Consider the following 19,451-nt stretch of genomic DNA (forward strand, 5'->3'; position numbering starts at 1 on the left):
AGTCATTTTGTGTATATTTTGTAGAATTGTATGGATGCTAGCCCACTTGTTGAGCTGCTATGGCTCTCTTATATCATCAGAATTGTCAGAATTGCCGTAATGATTCGTGAATCTATTGTATAGTACCTTTAGCTGAATTACTTGTGCAATATTTTAAGTTGTTTTATTTATCTACAAGGTTTACTTTTTATTTATTTATTTATTTCCTTGTATTGTTTATCCTTACCTTATCGTTATACTTATTTATTTTAAATTTATTTTGTATTCTTATTATATATTTATTATTTGCTATTGGTTGTATAATGTTCTGTTTTTTTAATGCTTTGTGTACTACATGTATATTATGTTAAATCTACATATAATTTTATTGTGTACCCCAGATGTGGGGCAACGGATCTACGGATCATAGTATGTATTTGCTTTTGTTGTCCCTTGCCCAACTCGGGGTATATTGTCAATGTATTATGTTTTGTACTGTTATGGCAAATAAAATAATAATAATAATAATAATAATCACTAAGAGACAATCACATACAAAAACAAGTATGTTTGATTATAATGTAGTGTGTCATAGTTTGATTTGGATTTGTTGTTGTTAAAACAAAATGATTTGATCGTTGCGTTTTGTCTTTGTTTAAACCATTCTTTTCTTTGATTTGTGATTTGTCCGTAGTTTGTAAAAATTTTTAAACTAGTTATTGCCCTTTTGGCCGCTAATGGAGGAGAAGCTACAGTCAGTGTATAGCGTATACAAGAACAGACTCCCTTTAAAGGAACACGTTGCCTTGGATCGGTCGAGTTGGTCTATATAAAAGGCACTTGTAACCGTTTGTTGTAAAATGTAATATGGTTAGAAAGATGTTGTAAAAGTAGATATGATCTACACAAATTTGCCTCACAATTACGTGGTTTTCCTTTTACCTCGTCGACCGACCGTGTTAGTTCGCAAAGTAAAAGGAAAACCACGCAATTTCGAGGCTAATTTGTGTAGATTACGCGTCAGTTTGACCCTTGGTAGTGTTATCCAATTTGACACGGAGTCATCCTGACCCACCCCCGTATCCGGTTCCGGTCCATTCTGACGTAATAGGAGGTATGGAGAGCAGCAGTGCTTGTCTCTGCATCGTTGTCTTTAGTCAGAAATCCAACACTATTCGCAATCAGATCATAGAGCAAGGAACAGATCAATGATAAATGATTTTTTGTGGGGCAGTTTTTGTATATTTCTTCTTTCCACAGATCTCTGTAACATGTTCGATGCGATGCTTCAAAGCAACGAAGACGGGAGGGAGTTATACACGGCTTCGCTGATCAAACACCAGACACACTTCGTCAGGAGCCAGCCCACCGCCGTAATAGACTTCATTCGCCTGGTGAAGTACTGGGCGCACGACGCGCTCCCGGACAACCTCAAGCAGGCTTACTTTTTTGAGTTGGTCACCATTCACCTCTGGGAGGAGACAGGGAAACCGGAAGGTTTTAGCAAAGTGCAGGGATTCAAGAATGTGATGGAGACTTTGGCGAGCGGGAGCACGGAGCTGCGGAAGATGTACTGGCCCAACCTCTATGATAATGCTCTGGCAGTGCGCGCCATTGATAAACTCAACATGCACGAGTGAGTCCATCAATCATTCAATAAAGGAACACGGTCGGCCATTTTCACAAAATGGCCGACCGCGTTTCTTAAAACGAAGTAAACGGAAGATCGTGCAATTTCGAGTCATTACGTGTGTGGATCATTGTATTCTACTTCTAAAACATCTTTTTAACCACGCATTTCATAACAAACGGTTTCAAACGCTTTTCTAAGACCGACTCGTCCGATCCATGACAACGTGTTCCTTTAATTGTTGGTTTATTCATTGACACATGGCAGCCATATCAGCTTCTAGCCAGTGTCCTCAAGCTAGGTAGACTTGATTCAAGTCCCATTCTCGTGTGAGATGTTTCTTTGCGTACACGCCAACTTACCATCAAACAACCCGTAGCATACTGTACATAAACAGTGCGCGTTCACCGTCAAAAGTAAATGTGTTTCCGCTTGCGGAACAGGTTGGGGAATGCAGAGTCTCACAAAACAGTAGTTTTCTGGGATGGCACGGGATTGGGACTTGAGTCAAGTCTACAAGCTAGGTAATTATGGAGTTTAAATTCTACATTACTAAGAATGGAACAGAAGGAGTCAACCCTCAGAAATTTGAGAAACAAGTCATGCATGAAACATTGCTCAGGTTTGTTCGTTAGTCTGTCTTTCTCTACAAATTCCAACGTATTTAATTTCGATTTATTAGCCTTAATTATAAACAATACGATAACATAATTGTTACCCTTTTTTTCTTCTTCAGACCAGTCATTTTAGATCCAGCAAATCCGACAAACAACGTGTGTAAGATTTTCGATAAGCGATCCAACAGGCGCGCCATCGCTCGAGCTGCCCAGGTGACCCTTGACACGGAACTACTTAGAGACATCCGGGTCCGTCGAGACTGGAGTAATTAAAGGCGCTGGTTGGGACACCAATAATAAATCTGTGAAAATTTTGACTCGATTGATCGTCGTAGTTGAGAGAGAATAATGGAAGAAAAAACACCCTTGTCGCACAAGTTGTGTGCTTTCAGATGCTTGAATTCGAGACCTACTGTGAGAGTCTCTTCTTCATTTCAAATATTTTAGTGAGAAATTACTTCTTTCTCAAAAACTTTGTTACTTCAGAGGGAACCGTTTTTCACAATGTGTTATACTTATATCAACAGCTCTCAATTGCTCGTTACCAATGCTGACAATTATTCCAGTGCCTAAAATGGTATGTATCATAAATATACGTGTGTTGCCGACTGCTTGTTTCCATTGGTCGCCATCGACTCGACGGGTCAAACCGTAGAGACAGGCACGCGCGCGTGTCTCTACACGCGCAACGCGCAACTCTCAGCCAATGATAAGTCTTCATTTTTCTCAGTGAGGGTGCTAGGTAGGGCAGATATGATGCAGCAGCAGAAAATGATGCTATGCCAAGTGGATGGATTCAACAAAAGTGCCTATAAGACTGTGGGCTATGGAGCGCCCTTGGTTGTGGGGTGTTTTAGACAACATGGAACAGTGTACACCACATGATATTTTTAGGTCAACGTGGACCTCGCGAGAGAATTCTTTAGAAAGGGGAAATAATGAACAACAACAGGAAGACGATCAACCGAATCTGTTGGAAGTGAGTTACGGCGGTTTTTTTTAAGGTTTTTTTTTTAGGGGGGGTCTTGTACGTCATGCAAAGCGTCTAAAAGCAGAAAGGATGCGAAGTTGTTCAAAGTATAAAATTATTAACTATGAACGTATGATAAGACATGCTTTTTGTTACATAAACATGGATAGCCGATTTCATTGAATTACCTTTAGACCATATTACGATCTTACAAATTAAACGTCTCTTTTTGTTGCTTTATTTATAAAACAATCGAACGGTTAAACAAAACCGAATGTAGACTTTTTCCTTTAAATTAGTATGTAATTTATTTATGTTAATAATCTGTAAAAATGTTTGCTCCGTCTATGCATTTCCTTCCTCCATGGTCTATGGGATTCCCCGTTTAATTTTACGCATGCGTGGTACCCGCTTTATTAATACATGTAATAGCAATAGGCTGGACTGTGGAACCGTTGAATAACAGTCTTGCACAATAGGTGAGCATACGAAGTGTATCTGGGTGACGGTAGCGTGGACGTCGAAAGTGGGCGTTGAAGCCAGACCGGGGACTAGTGAGTTAGGAGACGGATCCATTCTTCACGCAAGATATTATCCCACGAATTGAGAATTACACAAACAGTAAGTTTTAGTATAATACTCTGTGAAACATGTCGATAATGTTTATGTCATGTTTACGGGCGGAAAGGGTGGAAGGGATCACAATCAGCCAGTTGCAAGTCGCGTTGTGAGTTTAGACTCCCTTCCTAGGGAAGGTACACGTTTGGTAATATTGTCAAAGACCAGTCTTCTAACTTGGTGTACCTCAACATATCCATAAAATAAAAAGCCTGTGAACATTTGAGCTAAATTGGTCATCGAAGTTGCGAGGAAAATGATGAGAGAGAAAAACACCCTTGTTGGACGAATTTGTCTGCTTTCAGATAGGAATAAAAGTCTTCTGGCTAGAAGTCTTTTATTATTTTAGTTAGAATTTACCTCTTTCTCAAAATCTATGCTTCTTCAGAAAGATCCGTGTTTCTCACAATGTTTTATACTAAAATTTATTAACCTCTCTCCATTACTCGTTACTAAGTCAGTTTTTAAATTAATTATTTGAGTAATTACCGAATACCAATTCCCTTTAATCAAGGTTATTACCTGTTTAAAAAAAGAAAACCATTTATACGGCTGAAATGCTCTCTCAATTATATCGCATAACACATAACAGTAGGCCTATAATATATGCTTCACGAGCAATGGTAATTGTTATTGGTTGGTGTAGTTTTACGTTAAACGAACACGTTGCCTTGGATTGGTCGAGTTGGTCTTTGAAAAGCGTTTGTAACCGTTTTTTATATAAAATGCGTATGATTAGAAAGATGTTGTAAAAGTAGAATACAATGATCCACACAAACATGCCTCGAAATTGCACGGTTTTTCTTTTACCTCGTCGACTAACACGGTCGGCCATTTATGGGAGTCAAATCTTTGACTCCCATAAATGGCCGACCGTGTTAGTTCGCAGAGTATTTGGAAAACCACGCAATTGCGAGGCAAACTTGTGTGGATCATTGTATTCTACTTTTAAAACATCTTTCCAACCATATGCATTTTATAAAAAACGGTGACAAACGCTTTTTATAGACCAACTCGTCCGATCCGAAGCAACGTGTTCCTTTAAATGCATACATCAAAAAGGCGCTATATAGATGTCATGTTTATTATAAATAGCACCACATAATATTCGTTAATGTGAATGTGTCCAGATTGGATGTTCCATAATTTGTATAATGTGCGTATTGTTGTACGTGGTTTTAGTGTGTACTGTATTTTTGCAATTTTTATGTTTTGAGACTCGTTAAATCAAAGTGAAATTCACTGTTTATAATGTGTGTGTATGATAAGGTGTGACAATAAAACAGACTATTATTTTGATTGACAAAACGTCCACCCTGTCCCAAAAAGGGTATATATAAACATCGACATAATTTGAAATGAGGCCTACTTTATTTTGGGCGGGTTTTTTTTTCACTGAGCCGGGATTTTTTTTTCCTGAACGTACTTTGTTTAACCTCTAGGCATTTCAAAAACCGTCAGTGGAGGTTTTATGAAAAGGTTTTTCTGCGAGAGAATTGTTCCAACCAAAACTATAGGTTGCTGCCGTTCGTCTGTTGACGAAGGAATTTAATTGTCATGTTACATTATATCTGAGGCAACGCACACAGTACATGTAGTTATAGCCATGGAAAATAATTGTACATGTTCTGTTAACATTTAGAGCATTCATTTACAACATTTTGTCCTCAATGGACCCCAGGATTGCGTTTGTGGCGTGACCCCTTCACCCCGCCCCCGATGTTGCTAGTGACTACTACCGATGATAACAAATGATAAATGCATTAGACTTGATGACAAGTCGTTAGCGCTTCCGCGCGTGAAAATATTAATGAGTCCGCCCCTGGAATGGTGATCTATAGACCGTCTGGAAACTTGGGGTTGGTTTCAGTTCAGTTAGTAATTATCCCGCGGTAGTTACTCTAGTACATTGATACAATACAAGCATTGTCAACTGTAAAAGAACGTTCCAAATGGATAATAATATCGAAGTATTTACCAAAACAAGGATACTCAAGGCGCTGAGTAAAGCCTAATACTATCTAAGTGCTACAGAGGGCAGTGCATACAGCATCCATAGCGAGGAACACCTGGGCGAACCCCTTCTCTTTTCGACAAGTGCACTGCGTTCTTTTACACACGCTACACAACACATGGGACCAGCGGCTTTACGTCCCATCCAAAGGACGAAGTAATGGTTAAGTGCATTGCTTAATACACAAGTGTCACGGCCGGATTCAATGACCAATGCCTTTATACCCTGCCTTTATTATAACTGTAGATCATGGAAAGGACGGAAAAGATAGAGCTAATCCGGAAGATGACGGAATCCCCCCCTTGGATTTGGAATAGTTCTGATTCAAAAGACCTGCAAGGATACTTCGCCGATGACATTCAGGATGGAACGTCAGAATTCGATAAAGCATGCCGCGCTGCAATCGCTGAAGTGGTTACTTCAATTCAGAATGACCCTTCAATTCTTCACAGCAAGGTTGTGAAGGTAGAGTAATTCGCAAATAATATGTAAATTTACTTTACAATTAATAGTGTTGTATAATTAGTTGAAAGGCAGAATCATAATTTTTTTTACAAAAATTGGGGTGTTATTTATCCTGAGATATAATTTATATAGTGCATTTATTTTATTTATGTTCAAACTTTTAGGGTGGATCACTGGGAAAGGGTACCATGGTAAAAGATATTTCTGATGTTGATCTGGTTGTATTCATGAATGAACCTGCTATGGAACCTGTTGACAAAGTTGGGCCCACCCGCTATCAAGAGCAGCTGAATGAAGTTCTAAAACAACTGAAGAAACACGTGGATTTAAGATTGTCGGGTGTTACAAACATCCAACTAAAGCAATACTTGTTGAGTTTCACGATTCAAGTTCAAGGTCGGTCTGTTGACGTTGATCTCGTCCCGACGGCTGACAACAGCTCCAGTTTCAGTGGTAAATTTTAAAGTCACGGTCACCTGGAAATATAATTTTTTTTCTTTCAAACATAAGAGTATATGCTTACGAACAATAAAACAATTTTTTTAGTAATTGTTTGTCACTATTTATATGTTTAAAAAATATATAAAGTTGTTTGGGGGGCTGACTCCGCCTACCCCTTTTATGACGTCAATCGAGGCAGACTTTGCCTGCAATGCGTATAGTAAACACACGTGCAAAGTACATGTACGTCCAAGTCGTGAGTTGGTACATTTCAAAAAGTGTTTTTCTGCATTCAGCAGCAATACACCTGGTCGGCATTGCCGGAAAAAAAACAAAAACAATTTTTTTTTGAAACGTACAAACTCACGACTTTGTCCATACATGTACTTTGCAATTGTGTTTACTCTACGCATTACAGGTAAAGTCTGCCTCGATTGACGTCACGAACAGCGCCCTCTCGGGTCGGGGTCTACTCTTAAATTTGTAAATAACATAAGAACTGATTTTTAAAACCTTAGTTAACTGTTTATTCACATTCCACTCATCAAAACACATATATTAGTGACAAAAGCTTTATTTTGAAAAAATACCACTTCCAGGTGACTTTAATGTGCAGCAGGGGAAATTGGCAACATGAATGATACTCAAGTTCCAACATGCAAAAGAATTGTAACTTGGGCCACAACAAACATCCATCTCAGTTGATATTCATACCTCCCGAGTCCCGCATGATTTTAGCATGACTTGAATTATGTCACCAACACGTCACACTCTCTAAATGTAAGAGTGAACAAACACCACTCTTTACATTTCGAGTTATCCCTCATATGGCTCTTCAAAAAGAGTGGTGGTTATTTCACTCTTTTAAAGGGGTTTCACTCCAGGGCAGAGTGAAAATCGCTCAAAAAGTTCAAAATTCAATCTAAAAGAGTGGAAGACCACTCGAAAAAGAGTTGTCCCTCATATGGCTCTTCAAAGGTGCTTTTTCACTCTTTTGCATTTTAGAGAGTATGTATTTTGCCTTCCCTCGTAGATAGTAGCCACATGTTCAACAAGATGCAACAAAGTAGCCCCGGTGCCAGGGAATATTACTCTCCTTCCCTGGTTAAGGACCAGGTGGAGTTCGTCAAGAAGCAACCTACTGCAGTGAAGTCTCTCATCCGGATGGTCAAGGTTTGGGCAGGCCAGTGTCTTCCCGAATCTCTGCGCAAGTCCTACCCTCTAGAGTTGCTGACAATCCATATGTGGGAGAGGGCTGGGTCTCCAAAAAGCTTCAAGTTGGCGAGAGGGTTCCGTTGCGTCATAACGATCTTTACCTCCTATTGCAAGTACCTACAGCCAGTCAATTGGACAAACTATTATTCCGAAGAACAGGCCCGCACGGCAATGACAGGAATGGAAAAGTAATAATAAATAATATGATAACCCCGGACTACATAAGTATCAGGAAAACGCTTTTGGCACTCACAAAAATACATTCATAATCTTGAATGAATAAAAAAAATGATCCTACTTTGTTGGCAACCAATGCTTGATCTTTTTGGGTTTTTTTTTTTTCTTTTTCGAAATTGCATTTCAGGCCTATGAGGGTAAGGCATAGTGGAAATATAAATCGGTCCAACCCACTCCGTACCCTTGGCCCCAGCACGTCTGATGTCAAAATCTTTCGGGGTGTTTTGTTTAACCACCATAATGATGCGATCAATTGCTACAATTGAATGAACCCGACTAATTGTGAGAGCGTGTGTGCGAGCAAGTTGTCGGTGTCAACTTAGATCGTTGAGAAAATACACACTTAAAATTCATTTGAATTTTACCTAAAACTTAAGATGTTTGTTTGAACAAATCTATGCGTTAGGGCTATCTACAACTTCATGACCATTAGATCGGTAAGTGGCATGATGCAGATCGTTGCAGATGTTTTTTTGTTTTGTTTTGTTTTGGGTTTTTTTTTTTTCTTCAAAAAAAACGAAAGATTTTGATAGCAGGCGTGCTGGGTGGGGCCAATGATACGGAGTGGATTGGACCGATTTGTTGGGCTTTAGTTGAAATCAACTTAATTTTAATGAATAATTGTTCACTCTTTCCACAGACCTATCGTATTGGACCCAGCCAATCCAACTAACAACGTCTTCAAGCTTTATCACGATCTAGTGAGCAAGAAAGACCTTGCTCGAGCCGCAAGTATGACCGTGGAACACAGCGATCTTGTGAGAAGTGTCGGACGAGTCCGAGGAGGCCGGAAAAATTGGAACAATTAAGACATTTAGCCTGGTGAATCGCTGCTACTTTCGGAATCAAGGTTGTGCCTGCTGCTACTTTCGGATAGCTTAGATTGTGGGCCCCGTTTTTATCCGTTATTCACGAGCCTCGAAGTGTGACGTCAGATGTTCAGGCTATTTTCCGCTTAGCTTTTAGCCTAAACGAGATACGCAGTCAAATTATACACCCAAATTACATGCAAGTACATGGCACATGCATGTACTGCCTCTATGATAATACACACGTGGACACAGGTCCAGATTTGCAAAGACAGCAACCACAAAACACCATAACAACAGGAAGGTACAACCACTAACCAATCACGAATGGACTAAAAACCCTCTAAAAGCCAAAATAAAACTGGCACAGAACATCTCTTAAAGCAATGAAGCAGGAGCTAAAACATAAAGGAATAAAACCTACAATTCAAACAAAAGAGGTCCACCCTCAGCCACATTCAAACGGACTTGTAACATCTTTCAAAACATGAAGCAGTAACTTACGATTGATTAATTATATACAATTAAAAAACAAGCAGCGCAAACATGCAAAATACTGAAATAATCTTTTGGTCACTGAAATAGCCGATGGATAATAATTGAATCATGGTTGAATCGCAATATTATAAATATTTTGATGTGTGATAGCATAGAGACCTACTATAATAGAAGGCCACGCCCATGTCTCTTGATCCCTTGTATTACTCATCCGTGAATGTACTGTTTTCTTATTAATTTTTTGTGTATTTCTCGTCGAGGATAAGTTAGTTGCAGGAGATTTATATTATCCGATGCGTCGTTTTGTGTAGTATTTTTTAGAATTTGGTGAATGATAGCCCACCTTGTTGAGCTGCTATGGCTCCCTTTCAATCATCGGAATGGTAAGAATTACCATTGTGATTCGTATTGTGACATCACAAAGAGACAATCACAAATTGATAAAGGTCTTTTAAAAACAAGTATGTTTAATTATAATGTAGTTTGTCATAGTTTGATTTGGAATTGTTGTTGTTAAAACAAAATGATTTGATCGTTGCGTTTTGTCTTTGTTTAAACCATTCTTTTCTTTGATTTGTGTTTTGTCCATTAGTTTGTATTTTTTTAAACTAGTTTTTGCCCTTTTGGCCGCCAATGGAGGAGTAGCTACAGTGTAGTAGTCTTGACTTAATACAAGAACAGACTCTCTTTAAAAGTAACTTTGCATGGATGTGTGTGAGCCCTCTTCATAACGAATCTTGTAGTAACGGCGAAAGCGTTTTGAATCAAGACTAGGCACGCAAACGTTCTCATTACAGGGGGAAAGTCCCATGCCATTACAACCAACAACAAGTTATACACTACGTCACGGACGTGTCACGTCATAATATGCAACGCAAGGGGGCGGGCGAGTGCGAGTGTGAAAAAGTGCGACTCCAGAGCAGCGTTGTGGCGTTTGGGTCTCCATCCCAGCGAAAGTCCTATTATTGCTCCATTTGTTCTCAAACTCAAGCAGGATTTACGATAAGGTAAGAAAAAAGAATTCCACTGTTCAATGTTGATAACTTTTTCTCCGCTCTCATACATGTACCTCCGCCATATTCATTAGAAGAATAGAATAATTTGCAAGCCGGAGAAGAAGGATAGACACTATCTATGATTCTATGAACGGTCTGCTCTGTCAGTGGTGTCTGTGCTGTGCTCTGGTTTATTGCCCCATGGTGGTCTTCCTCCATGGTAGTACTACTACTACTGTGTATATAGGCACTTGCTTGGAAATGTCTTGCGACACAGCGACTGAACAAGTCAAGTTAATGTTTTATAGGGGAAACCAAGTTCTCCCATAAGCCATGTGGAGCTGTGGTGGACATGATACTGTAGTCTTAGTTTTGGTATTTAAAGTTTATGGATAATTTTCTGCACTTCGCCAACAATTTTTACGCCCAAAATTAGCTCCAATTCCACACTGCATTTTTTCCTACCGTAGAAGAAGGGTTCCGCATATATATACTTCAAGAGAGATTGGTTTCATAAATCCTCAGGTGTAAAAAAAAAATAATGAATAAGTGAGTACGTAATGGTGGCGAGGTCGTAAAATTTGTGTATGACTCATGAGGTAACCAAACAAGTCCCACACCCTCTCTGTCCCAGGGTATAGAATTTCTCATCGTTCTGGGGGAATTCCCCTTTTCTCAGGCACATTTTGTGCAATAACACATTTACCTATAATAAATAGGAGGTTCGTCAGTCTGGGTAAAGTGCAAGTAAGTGTACAACAATGGAATGAAAAATGTGAACAAAATAACCACACCTCAAATTGAAAGTTGGTAAAACTGATGTCAGCATTTAAAACATGGCCCTGATTGAATGTTAAGATAAAAAGTTTCCTTGTAACTTCTAAAGCGCTTGCAACTTGACCTATGTTATGTTTTTTCTAAAACAACTTATAAACTTTTATATTTTACCACTTTCCAACATGAGGGTTTATAACTTGATGAGTCGAACAAGGTTAGTATAATTCATGGTAACGGGTTTGAAATATTAACAAATAACTCAAAATTCAAGAACTTAAAAATAAAAATAAAATTACAAAATAAAATTATTTTCCTACCTACCTACCTGGAATTTTTTAGGGCCGTTACCGTAAACACAACATTTATTTTGTTTGGCCTAAGCCATTGGACCCTTTCGGTACAGAAAAAAAAAAAAAAGTTCACAGATTTACAAATAATTTACAGGGTTTACAAAAGGTAATGGTGAAAGACTTCTCTTGAAATATTAGTCCATTAAATGCTGTACTTTTTGAGAAAACAATATAAATTCTCGTTAGCGAGAATTACAGATTTGTTATAAACACATGTCATGACACGGCGAAACGCGCAAAAACAGGAGTGGGTTTTCCCGTTATTTTCTCCCGACTCCGATGTCCGATTGAGCCTAAATTTCCACAGGATTGTTATTTTATATATAAGTTGTGATACACGAAGTGTGGGACTTGGACAATACTGTTTACCGAAAGTGTATAATGGCTTTAACCGCTCGGCCACGACACTCACATTATATAACCTCTCTAAAACAAAAATTATTGTTTATTTCAGTTAAAGCTCTAAGCATGGGATCGACCGACTTGGGCAAGAAGGCGATGAAGGTATACAGACGTCTTTCCAAGCAGGAGCCATGGTGTTTTCATCCTAGCTTCCTGGAATCATGGTACAATGAAAACATCAAAGATGGATCCAAAGCTTATCGGGGTCTCTGTACATCCGCAGCCAACTACTTGGAATTTGAACTAACCCTTTCCTTGTCGTCTATTGATGAAATAGTCGTGGTAGGTTTACTGAGCGCAATATAGTTGTTGTTTTGTTTTGCTCTGGTCATTAAGGTCTTGGTCTGAGACCATGAGGTCTTGGTCTTGGCTTCTTAAGGCTCGGCCTTTGAGGCTTTAATTGGTCTCAGACTTTTAGGTCTTTGTCTCGGACATTAGGTTTTTGGTCTCAGAATTTAAGGGTTTGGTCTCAGACATTGAGGTCTTTGTCACGGACATTGAGGTCTTGGTCTCAGACATTAAGGTCTTTGTCTCAGGCATTGAGGCTTTTATCTAAGACATTAGGTTTTGGGTCTCGAAATTTGAGGTTTTGGTCTCAGACATTGAGGTGTTGGTCTCTGCCAATGAGGTCTTGGTTTTGGACACTGAGGTCTTGGTCTCAGACATTGAGGTCTTGGTTTTGGACATTGAGGTCTTGGTCTCGGCCAATGAGGTCTTGGTTTTGGACACTGAGGTCTTAGTCTCAGATGTTGAAGTTTTGATCTCAGATATTGTGGTCCTAGTCTCGGCCAATGAGGTCTTGGTCTCGGGACATTGATGTCTTGGTCTCGGACATTGATGTCTTGGTCTCAGATGTTGAGGTCTTGGTCTCGGACATTGAGGTCTTGGTCTCGGATGTTGATGTCTTGGCCTCGGGACATTGATGTCTTGGTCTCAGACATTGAGGTCTTGGTCTCGGCCAATAAGGTCTTGGTTTTGGACACTGAGGTCTTAGTCTCGGACATTGAGGTCTTGGTCTCAGACATTAAGGTCTTAGTCTCGGGCATTGAGGCTTTTATCTAAGACATAAGGTTTTGGGTCTCGAAATTTGAGGTTTTGGTCTCAGACATTGAGGTGTTGGTCTCCGCCAATGAGGTCTTGGTTTTGGACACTGAGGTCTTGGTCTCGGACATTGAGGTCTTGGTTTTGGACATTGAGGTCTTGGTCTCGGCCAATGAGGTCTTGGTTTTGGACACTGAGGTCTTAGTCTCAGATGTTGAAGTTTTGGTCTCAGATATTGTGGTCTTAGTCTCGGCCAATGAGGTCTTGGTCTCGGGACATTGATGTCTTGGTCTCGGACATTGATGTCTTGGTCTCAGATGTTGAGGTCTTGGTCTCGGACATTGAGGTCTTGGTCTTGGATGTTGAGGTCTTGGTCTCTGACATTGATGTCTTGGTCTCGGGACATTGATGTCTTGGTCTCGGACATTGAGGTTTTGGTCTCGGCCAATGAGGTCTTGGTTTTGGACACTGAGGTCTTAGTCTTGGCCAGTGAGGTCTTGGTCTCAGACATTGATGTCTTGGTCTCAGACATTTAAGTCTTGGTCTCGGATGTTGAGCTCTTGGTCTTGGACATTGATGTCTTGGTCTCATACATTTAAGTCTTGGTCTCGGATGTTGAGGTCTTGGTCTCAGACATTGAGGTCTTGGTCTCAGACATTGAGGTCTTGGTCTCAGACATTGGGGTCTTGGTCTCTGACTTTTAGGTTATAGTCTTGGACTTTAGGCCTTGGTTTTTGACTGTGAGGTCCTTGTCTCAGACATTGATGTTTTAACTCTAAATGGATGGTTGTACCATCAATTTACAACATACTTCAATCTGGTTATCACACCATAATATGCAAAGTGCAAACATTACTTCTCTTTATGTATTTATTTGACATTATAGGGTGGGTCACTCGGCAAAGGCACCTTTGTAAAAGACCAGTCTGACATAGACCTATTCGTGTTCATGAACTGGGATTCTATCGACACAATCGGGGCAATGAGGTACAAGATGCAGCTTAAGAAAGGTCAGAGGGATGTAGAGGACATCCTTGAGGGAATAGATGGCGTTACCGGAGTCCGAAGTGATGATTTTGTCGTCCATTTCAATCTTGAGTACGATAACTTGGATGTCAGGGTTGATCTGCTCCTAACGGCTGACAACTCTCACGATGGAGGTAAGTTCTTGTTTCTTCAACCTTTTCAATTTTTTCAAGAAGACATTTTGTCCACTCTCTTGGAAAGTAAACTTAAAATGAGAACATCGGTAATGAACATGTTTCTCTAATTGATAAAACAACAATAAAGAACATCTGTGTTAGGGTAAAACTTGGTAATCCTTTGTGCGCTTCTACTTTCTCAAGGTGATCCTTTGTGCGCTTCTACTTGCTCAAGGTGATCCTTGGTGCAGTCTACTTGCTCAAGGTGATCTTTGGTGCGTTCTACTTGCTCAAGGTGATCCTTGGTGCAGTCTACTTGCTCAAGGTGATCCTTGGTGCGTTCTACTTGCTCAAGGTGATCCTTGGTGCGTTCTACTTGCTCAAGGTGATCCTTGGTGCGCTTCTACTTGCTCAAGGTGATCCTTGGTGCAGTCTACTTGCTCAAGGTGATCCTTGGTGCGTTCTACTTGCTCAAGTTGATCCTTGGTGCAGTCTACTTGCTCAAGGTGATCCTTGGTGCGCTTCTACTTGCTCAAGGTGATCCTTGGTGCAGTCTACTTGCTCAAGGTGATCCTTGGTGCAGTCTACTTGCTCAAGGTGATCCTTGGTGCAGTCTACTTGCTCAAGGTGATCCTTGGTGCGTTCTTATTTCCCAATGTGATCCTTGGTGCGTTCTTATTTCCCAAGGTGACCCTTGGTGTGTTCTTATTTCCCGAGGTGATCCTTGGTGTGTTCTTCTTTCCCAAGGTGATCCTTGGTGCGTTCTTATTTCCCAAGGTGATCCTTGGTGCGTTCTTATTTCCCAAGGTGATCCTTGGTGTGTTCTATTTTCCCTAAATAATTTTGACGCTCTCTCCGCAGATAAGGAAGATATGATGGAAGCAATAATGCGGAAAAGCGAAAAGAATCGAGAGTACTACTCTGCCTGTCTTGTCAAACAACGGCAACTCTTCATCAAGAGCCAGCCTAGCTACATTAAGGAGCTCATCCGACTGGTGAAGACATGGGCCCATGCAGCTCTCCCAAGACAACTCAAGAAGTCTTACTTTCTTGAGCTGTTGACTGTTCATTTGTGGGAGGAGGCACAAGAGCCTGCACGATTTGACAAAGCCCAGGGGTTGAAGAACGTCCTGCAGAGGTTGGCTGACCTCCGTAGTATACAGATTGTATACTGGTGTGATGAAGAAGATGTAGATGAAGTTTTAAGTCGGCTTAATATGAAAATGTGAGTTATACATACTATGTCATGCTGCCACCATCTCGGTCGTGTGTTCCCTGAATCAAACAACAGTAATAAATGCTAAAACAAAAGGGAACCAGACTGTTTTTCCTTCCAGCCTCGGTTGGGTTCATACAGTTATATAATAGAACTAGAGGGCGCACTGGGCTAGTAACGTGGCCCTGCGGGCGGCCATTTTTAAGTTGAAAAGACAACAAAGCATGTATTTAGCATACACACCAGCGTGTAGGCCTACTTCACTATTCAACGCGAGTACGATGTTCATCTTACTAAATGTGTGTGTCTCCTTGTGGTCCCGCCGCGTTTGTGCCAGAGCATCACTAGTGCGCCCTCTAGTTCTTATAATATAACTCTATGGTTGGGTATACATTAAGAATGTCAAGAAAATCAAGATGGCCGCACCATGGATAAAGGTCTAGGAATGCGAGACGACAGTTCTGAAAGTAAATTGTGCAAGGGAGTAGCCTCTTGCTCTTTATGGATGACGAGACAGATCCTTTAACGAAATAAGTCCTTTGTGGGTTGTCTTAGCCAAGCGGATAAGAGCATCAGACTCAAGTTCTGGTAGTAAAGTCATTGGGATGTTGGTCCAAATCCTGGTCGTGATACTTTTTTGTGTGCTTTAGCAGGACACTTAACCAAAAGCTTCTCTCCACCCAAGGGTAAAATGGGCACATGTGAGGCAGAGATGGTTTATGTGAATGATTAGATTAGAGCGGGGTAACTCGCAGCATCGGCCAGGTAGCTGAGATGGTTTACGGAGTTAAATATAATATGGCTCAGTGACCAGGGGTTATAATGTCAGAAGCGCTTTGATAGGCCTTTGGGCTGTGATAAAGCACTATATAAAAATTGATTATCATCATTATTTGAATTTTCATTGCATTTACAAACTTTTCACTTGGCTTTTAAAAATTACCCAGACGACTCTCTCTTCCACAGTCCCATTATTCTGGATCCAACGAACCCAACGAACAACGTCTGCAAGTTTCTTGAAAATGAGAACATCAGGAAAACGATTTCTGGCGCTGCCCGAGCAACACTTTGGACGACACTTTGCAAAGATGTTACCGTTTACGAAGGCTGGAGCTCCCATTAAACAGGAACCCATAAATGTGTCCAAAAATCAGAAAATCTGAAAATTTGATTTTTGTTCACAGTTCTTGAGACACTTTCAGAACGTTTCAGCACCAAACAAGTAAGGGTTTCACAGTCAAATTTAGCATGGCCTACAAATCAAGATTTATCTTTTTTTAGTTCATAAAGTGCCAATTATTTTTTTGTCGATTTAATTACATAGCTCTTGTCTAGGTGCCAAACACAATCAGCAATCTGTTTACATGTACTGGTAAGTTAAGCATTTTCACAAACTGGTAGATCTCATGCTTTTGTACACAGTGCTATGCGTGCAATTTGTGTTGTATATTTTCCCACATTTTTACGTAGTGACGCATGCGGGTTGAGGAACTATTAACTTGCCAAAATAGATGCAAAATAGCTAAAACATATAATTACAGGTTTTTATGACTGAAGAAGTCGGCTTTTTATTAAACAAACAAAAAAGGAACACAAAAATCAAATAGTTTGAAACAGATTGTTTGAAAAAAAGTTTTATTTATTTCACAAAAATTATATTTGATTGTGGTTTTGTAATTTAGTGTTTATTTGTTGTACTTCAGTGTTGGCAACAGTTGTTTACTATTTATTTTATTGTTTGAGTGTTGGCTACAAAAGAGCCATAACATAAAATAAAAAACACATTTTAGTGTTTGATGTAACTGTTTGCTAGGTACCACGATCATAGACTTGAGACCAAGTCTAATCACTGCCTAGTGGATGACCATGAGATTTGTAAGGGGTACAAGCATGTTGTAAAGTTAAGTCTTTTAGAAAATTTGCACGCTACATTTTAAATGCTATTAAAGAATCGGCATTCAGCAAATTATGACATTTAATTCAATATTAATTTTGGTTTTACCTTTACACTGATATGTGTTTATGACATTATTTTGATGTAGCTATTAAGCAAAAAAAATAGTAATACCAGCCGATTTCCTACCTTCGGCACAGATCATGTACTTAAAAAGCAGGGCCAAATTTCATAGAGCTGCTTATAATAAAACACAAAATCAAGCTAAGCAAATCAAAATTATGCTAATCATAATAAGGTTACCAGCTTAATTAAATATGGTGTCACACATAGAATTTGTGACTGGTATTCTGCTCATACTACTGCTAAGCAGGGATTTTTTAAGCAGTATTTTCTGCTTAACCAGCTCTTTGAAATTGGGCTCGGGACAGGGGTTTTTTTTTTCAGAAAAAAAAGTCTCCCAAATTCCAAACTCTCTTCCTTGGCAGTAGAATCGTAGAAAAGGTTAGTTATCAAAGAGCAAATCTACACACCAAAATCAATACAGATGGTAATGCTACATACAAAATAATAAACAAAGAGTATAATAAACAAAGAGTAAACTGTGTGTCTGGGTAAAATAAGATGCCATAATATTATAGTGTTATTATCACATTGAGTAAAAATTTGGCAGCTGTGTTTAGCAGTTATTTTTATGTCAAGGTGTTCAAACCGGATCTGTTACCTTTTAGAAAAAAAAACAGCTGTTTTCCTTTATGTTTTATTACTTAATATAGTAATATTGTCAGTTATAAGAGTTTGGAGAAAAGCCAGTTTACTTTCTGTTGTATTTATATAAAATGTCTGGCATGCATACAACTTTCTTACTGTAAAAGAAAAGGAACTTCCAAAATTTTTACTTTTGAACAGTATTTTTCCATGGCATTAATAAAAAAAAAAATAAAATAAAGAAGAAAGATTCGAATCAGCTGAAAATCGCCCAAAATTTGTCCTACTGTTTGAAATTTTCTTTGCATTTCAATTTGGATCTGCCCCAACCCCCACCCAACCACAGGGACGATATAATTATTGCTCTGCTTATCATGAAATGATGTGCCGTACTAGTACTAACAGTTATGCCAATTTAAGGCTCTGCTTACCGCGAAGTTCTGTGCTTATGCCGGGCTCGGTAAGCACAACATTTTGCGGTAAGCAGGGAGCCGAATTAAATTGGACCCTGTACTTCCATGCTCTAGTCAGCAATCAAAAGTTATGCATACAACTTTTACAAGGGCACATCACTTTCATAAAGCCTGCAATGTATAAAAAGAACAACTTCCTATGGCACAGAAAAGCAAGTATTGCTAAACAGACAGAGGTTACTAGCTGTGACTGGTGCCCCACTCAATTTCTGCTTACCTAAGAAACTTATTAAGCAGCTTTATGAAAGGCTTGCGTCTGTAATAAGCACGTGCGTTTGTTTATGAAGTGCGCCCTCCATAGTTCAATCTGTTGACGGGGATATTAATTTGACATAGACCTTATCGCAAATACCAATGCGCAAGCGCAGACTGTTGAATGAGGTGCATTGTGGGATATATATGAATCAAATTTGTAATCAGCTAGACCACAATGCACCTAATTCCAAGCTTTACGCGCGCGCCCCAGTATTTGCGAAAAGGTCTATGACGACGCACCGCCCCCCCCCCCCCGACCGCCCCGACTTAAAAATCCATCAAATGAACGTCTTATAAATGTTTTTACAGAAAGTTTGTGAGTAAAAATGTGGAGAGAGGGAGATCTAGTAAAACAAATAGGGGATAAGGGGTAAACTATGGTGTTGCATCTCACACGAAAGTAAAAATAAAACACCCACCCTAAGAATTCCCTTCTCTAGAAAGTTTCTTGCACTTTGCGGACCTATGATCTTCAGATTAAAAACTCAAATAACGTTTTTATCTCCTCAAATATCTAGAAAATTTATGATAAGGAGTAGAATAAACTTTTGTTAAGTTTCTGAAAATCTAGAAAAATGTACACTTGTGTTATATTATTTCAGTCCTGAGTTAATTTCCTTTCTGATGAAGCCCCGCCCACCCGTGTCAAACAATCGCACAAAATAAATGAATAAGTAAAAATGGAGTGCGCCCTCCCTAGTAACA

The 19,451-nt window shown here is 39.6% G+C and overlaps 3 protein-coding genes across 3 annotated transcripts; all 3 read left to right on the forward strand.

The window, feature by feature from the left end:
• The first annotated feature begins 1,095 nt into the window (after window positions 1-1,095).
• Window positions 1,096-2,499, forward strand: LOC139950916 (inactive 2'-5'-oligoadenylate synthase 1B-like). Its single transcript, XM_071949757.1, has 3 exons — window positions 1,096-1,135; window positions 1,240-1,615; window positions 2,346-2,499. The coding sequence occupies exons 1-3, from the start codon at window positions 1,096-1,098 to the stop codon at window positions 2,497-2,499; spliced, it is 570 nt and encodes a 189-aa protein (XP_071805858.1).
• On the forward strand, window positions 2,497-9,968 carry LOC139950255 (2'-5'-oligoadenylate synthase 1A-like). Its single transcript, XM_071948872.1, has 5 exons — window positions 2,497-3,817; window positions 6,075-6,293; window positions 6,458-6,746; window positions 7,768-8,137; window positions 8,827-9,968. Exons 2-5 carry the CDS (start codon window positions 6,078-6,080, stop codon window positions 8,993-8,995), a joined length of 1,044 nt encoding a protein of 347 aa, XP_071804973.1. The 5' UTR covers window positions 2,497-3,817; window positions 6,075-6,077; the 3' UTR covers window positions 8,996-9,968.
• Window positions 9,969-10,361: 393 nt separating this feature from the next.
• LOC139950256 (2'-5'-oligoadenylate synthase 1A-like) lies at window positions 10,362-18,288 on the forward strand. The gene is made up of 5 exons (XM_071948873.1): window positions 10,362-10,500; window positions 12,070-12,299; window positions 13,945-14,218; window positions 15,062-15,425; window positions 16,383-18,288. The coding sequence occupies exons 2-5, from the start codon at window positions 12,084-12,086 to the stop codon at window positions 16,537-16,539; spliced, it is 1,011 nt and encodes a 336-aa protein (XP_071804974.1). The 5' UTR covers window positions 10,362-10,500; window positions 12,070-12,083; the 3' UTR covers window positions 16,540-18,288.
• The last annotated feature ends 1,163 nt before the right edge of the window (window positions 18,289-19,451 follow it).

This window comes from Asterias amurensis, chromosome 18 (assembly GCF_032118995.1).
Source record: "Asterias amurensis chromosome 18, ASM3211899v1".
NCBI lineage: Eukaryota > Metazoa > Echinodermata > Asteroidea > Forcipulatida > Asteriidae > Asterias > Asterias amurensis.

Excerpts from the sequence above, each read along its gene's own strand:
- LOC139950256 (XM_071948873.1), top strand. The coding sequence starts at position 12,084 with ATGGGATCGACCGACTTGGGCAAGAAGGCGATGAAGGTATACAGACGT. Across the intron at positions 12,300-13,944 it reads CTATTGATGAAATAGTCGTG|GGTGGGTCACTCGGCAAAGG; the intron begins GTAGGTTTACTG and ends TTGACATTATAG. Across the intron at positions 14,219-15,061 it reads TGACAACTCTCACGATGGAG|ATAAGGAAGATATGATGGAA; the intron begins GTAAGTTCTTGT and ends CTCTCTCCGCAG.
- LOC139950916 (XM_071949757.1), top strand. The coding sequence starts at position 1,096 with ATGGAGAGCAGCAGTGCTTGTCTCTGCATCGTTGTCTTTA. Across the intron at positions 1,136-1,239 it reads TCTCTGCATCGTTGTCTTTA|ATCTCTGTAACATGTTCGAT; the intron begins GTCAGAAATCCA and ends TTCTTTCCACAG. Across the intron at positions 1,616-2,345 it reads GATAAACTCAACATGCACGA|ACCAGTCATTTTAGATCCAG; the intron begins GTGAGTCCATCA and ends TTTCTTCTTCAG.
- LOC139950255 (XM_071948872.1), top strand. The coding sequence starts at position 6,078 with ATGGAAAGGACGGAAAAGATAGAGCTAATCCGGAAGATGACGGAATCC. Across the intron at positions 6,294-6,457 it reads TTCACAGCAAGGTTGTGAAG|GGTGGATCACTGGGAAAGGG; the intron begins GTAGAGTAATTC and ends TCAAACTTTTAG. Across the intron at positions 6,747-7,767 it reads CAACAGCTCCAGTTTCAGTG|ATAGTAGCCACATGTTCAAC; the intron begins GTAAATTTTAAA and ends CTTCCCTCGTAG.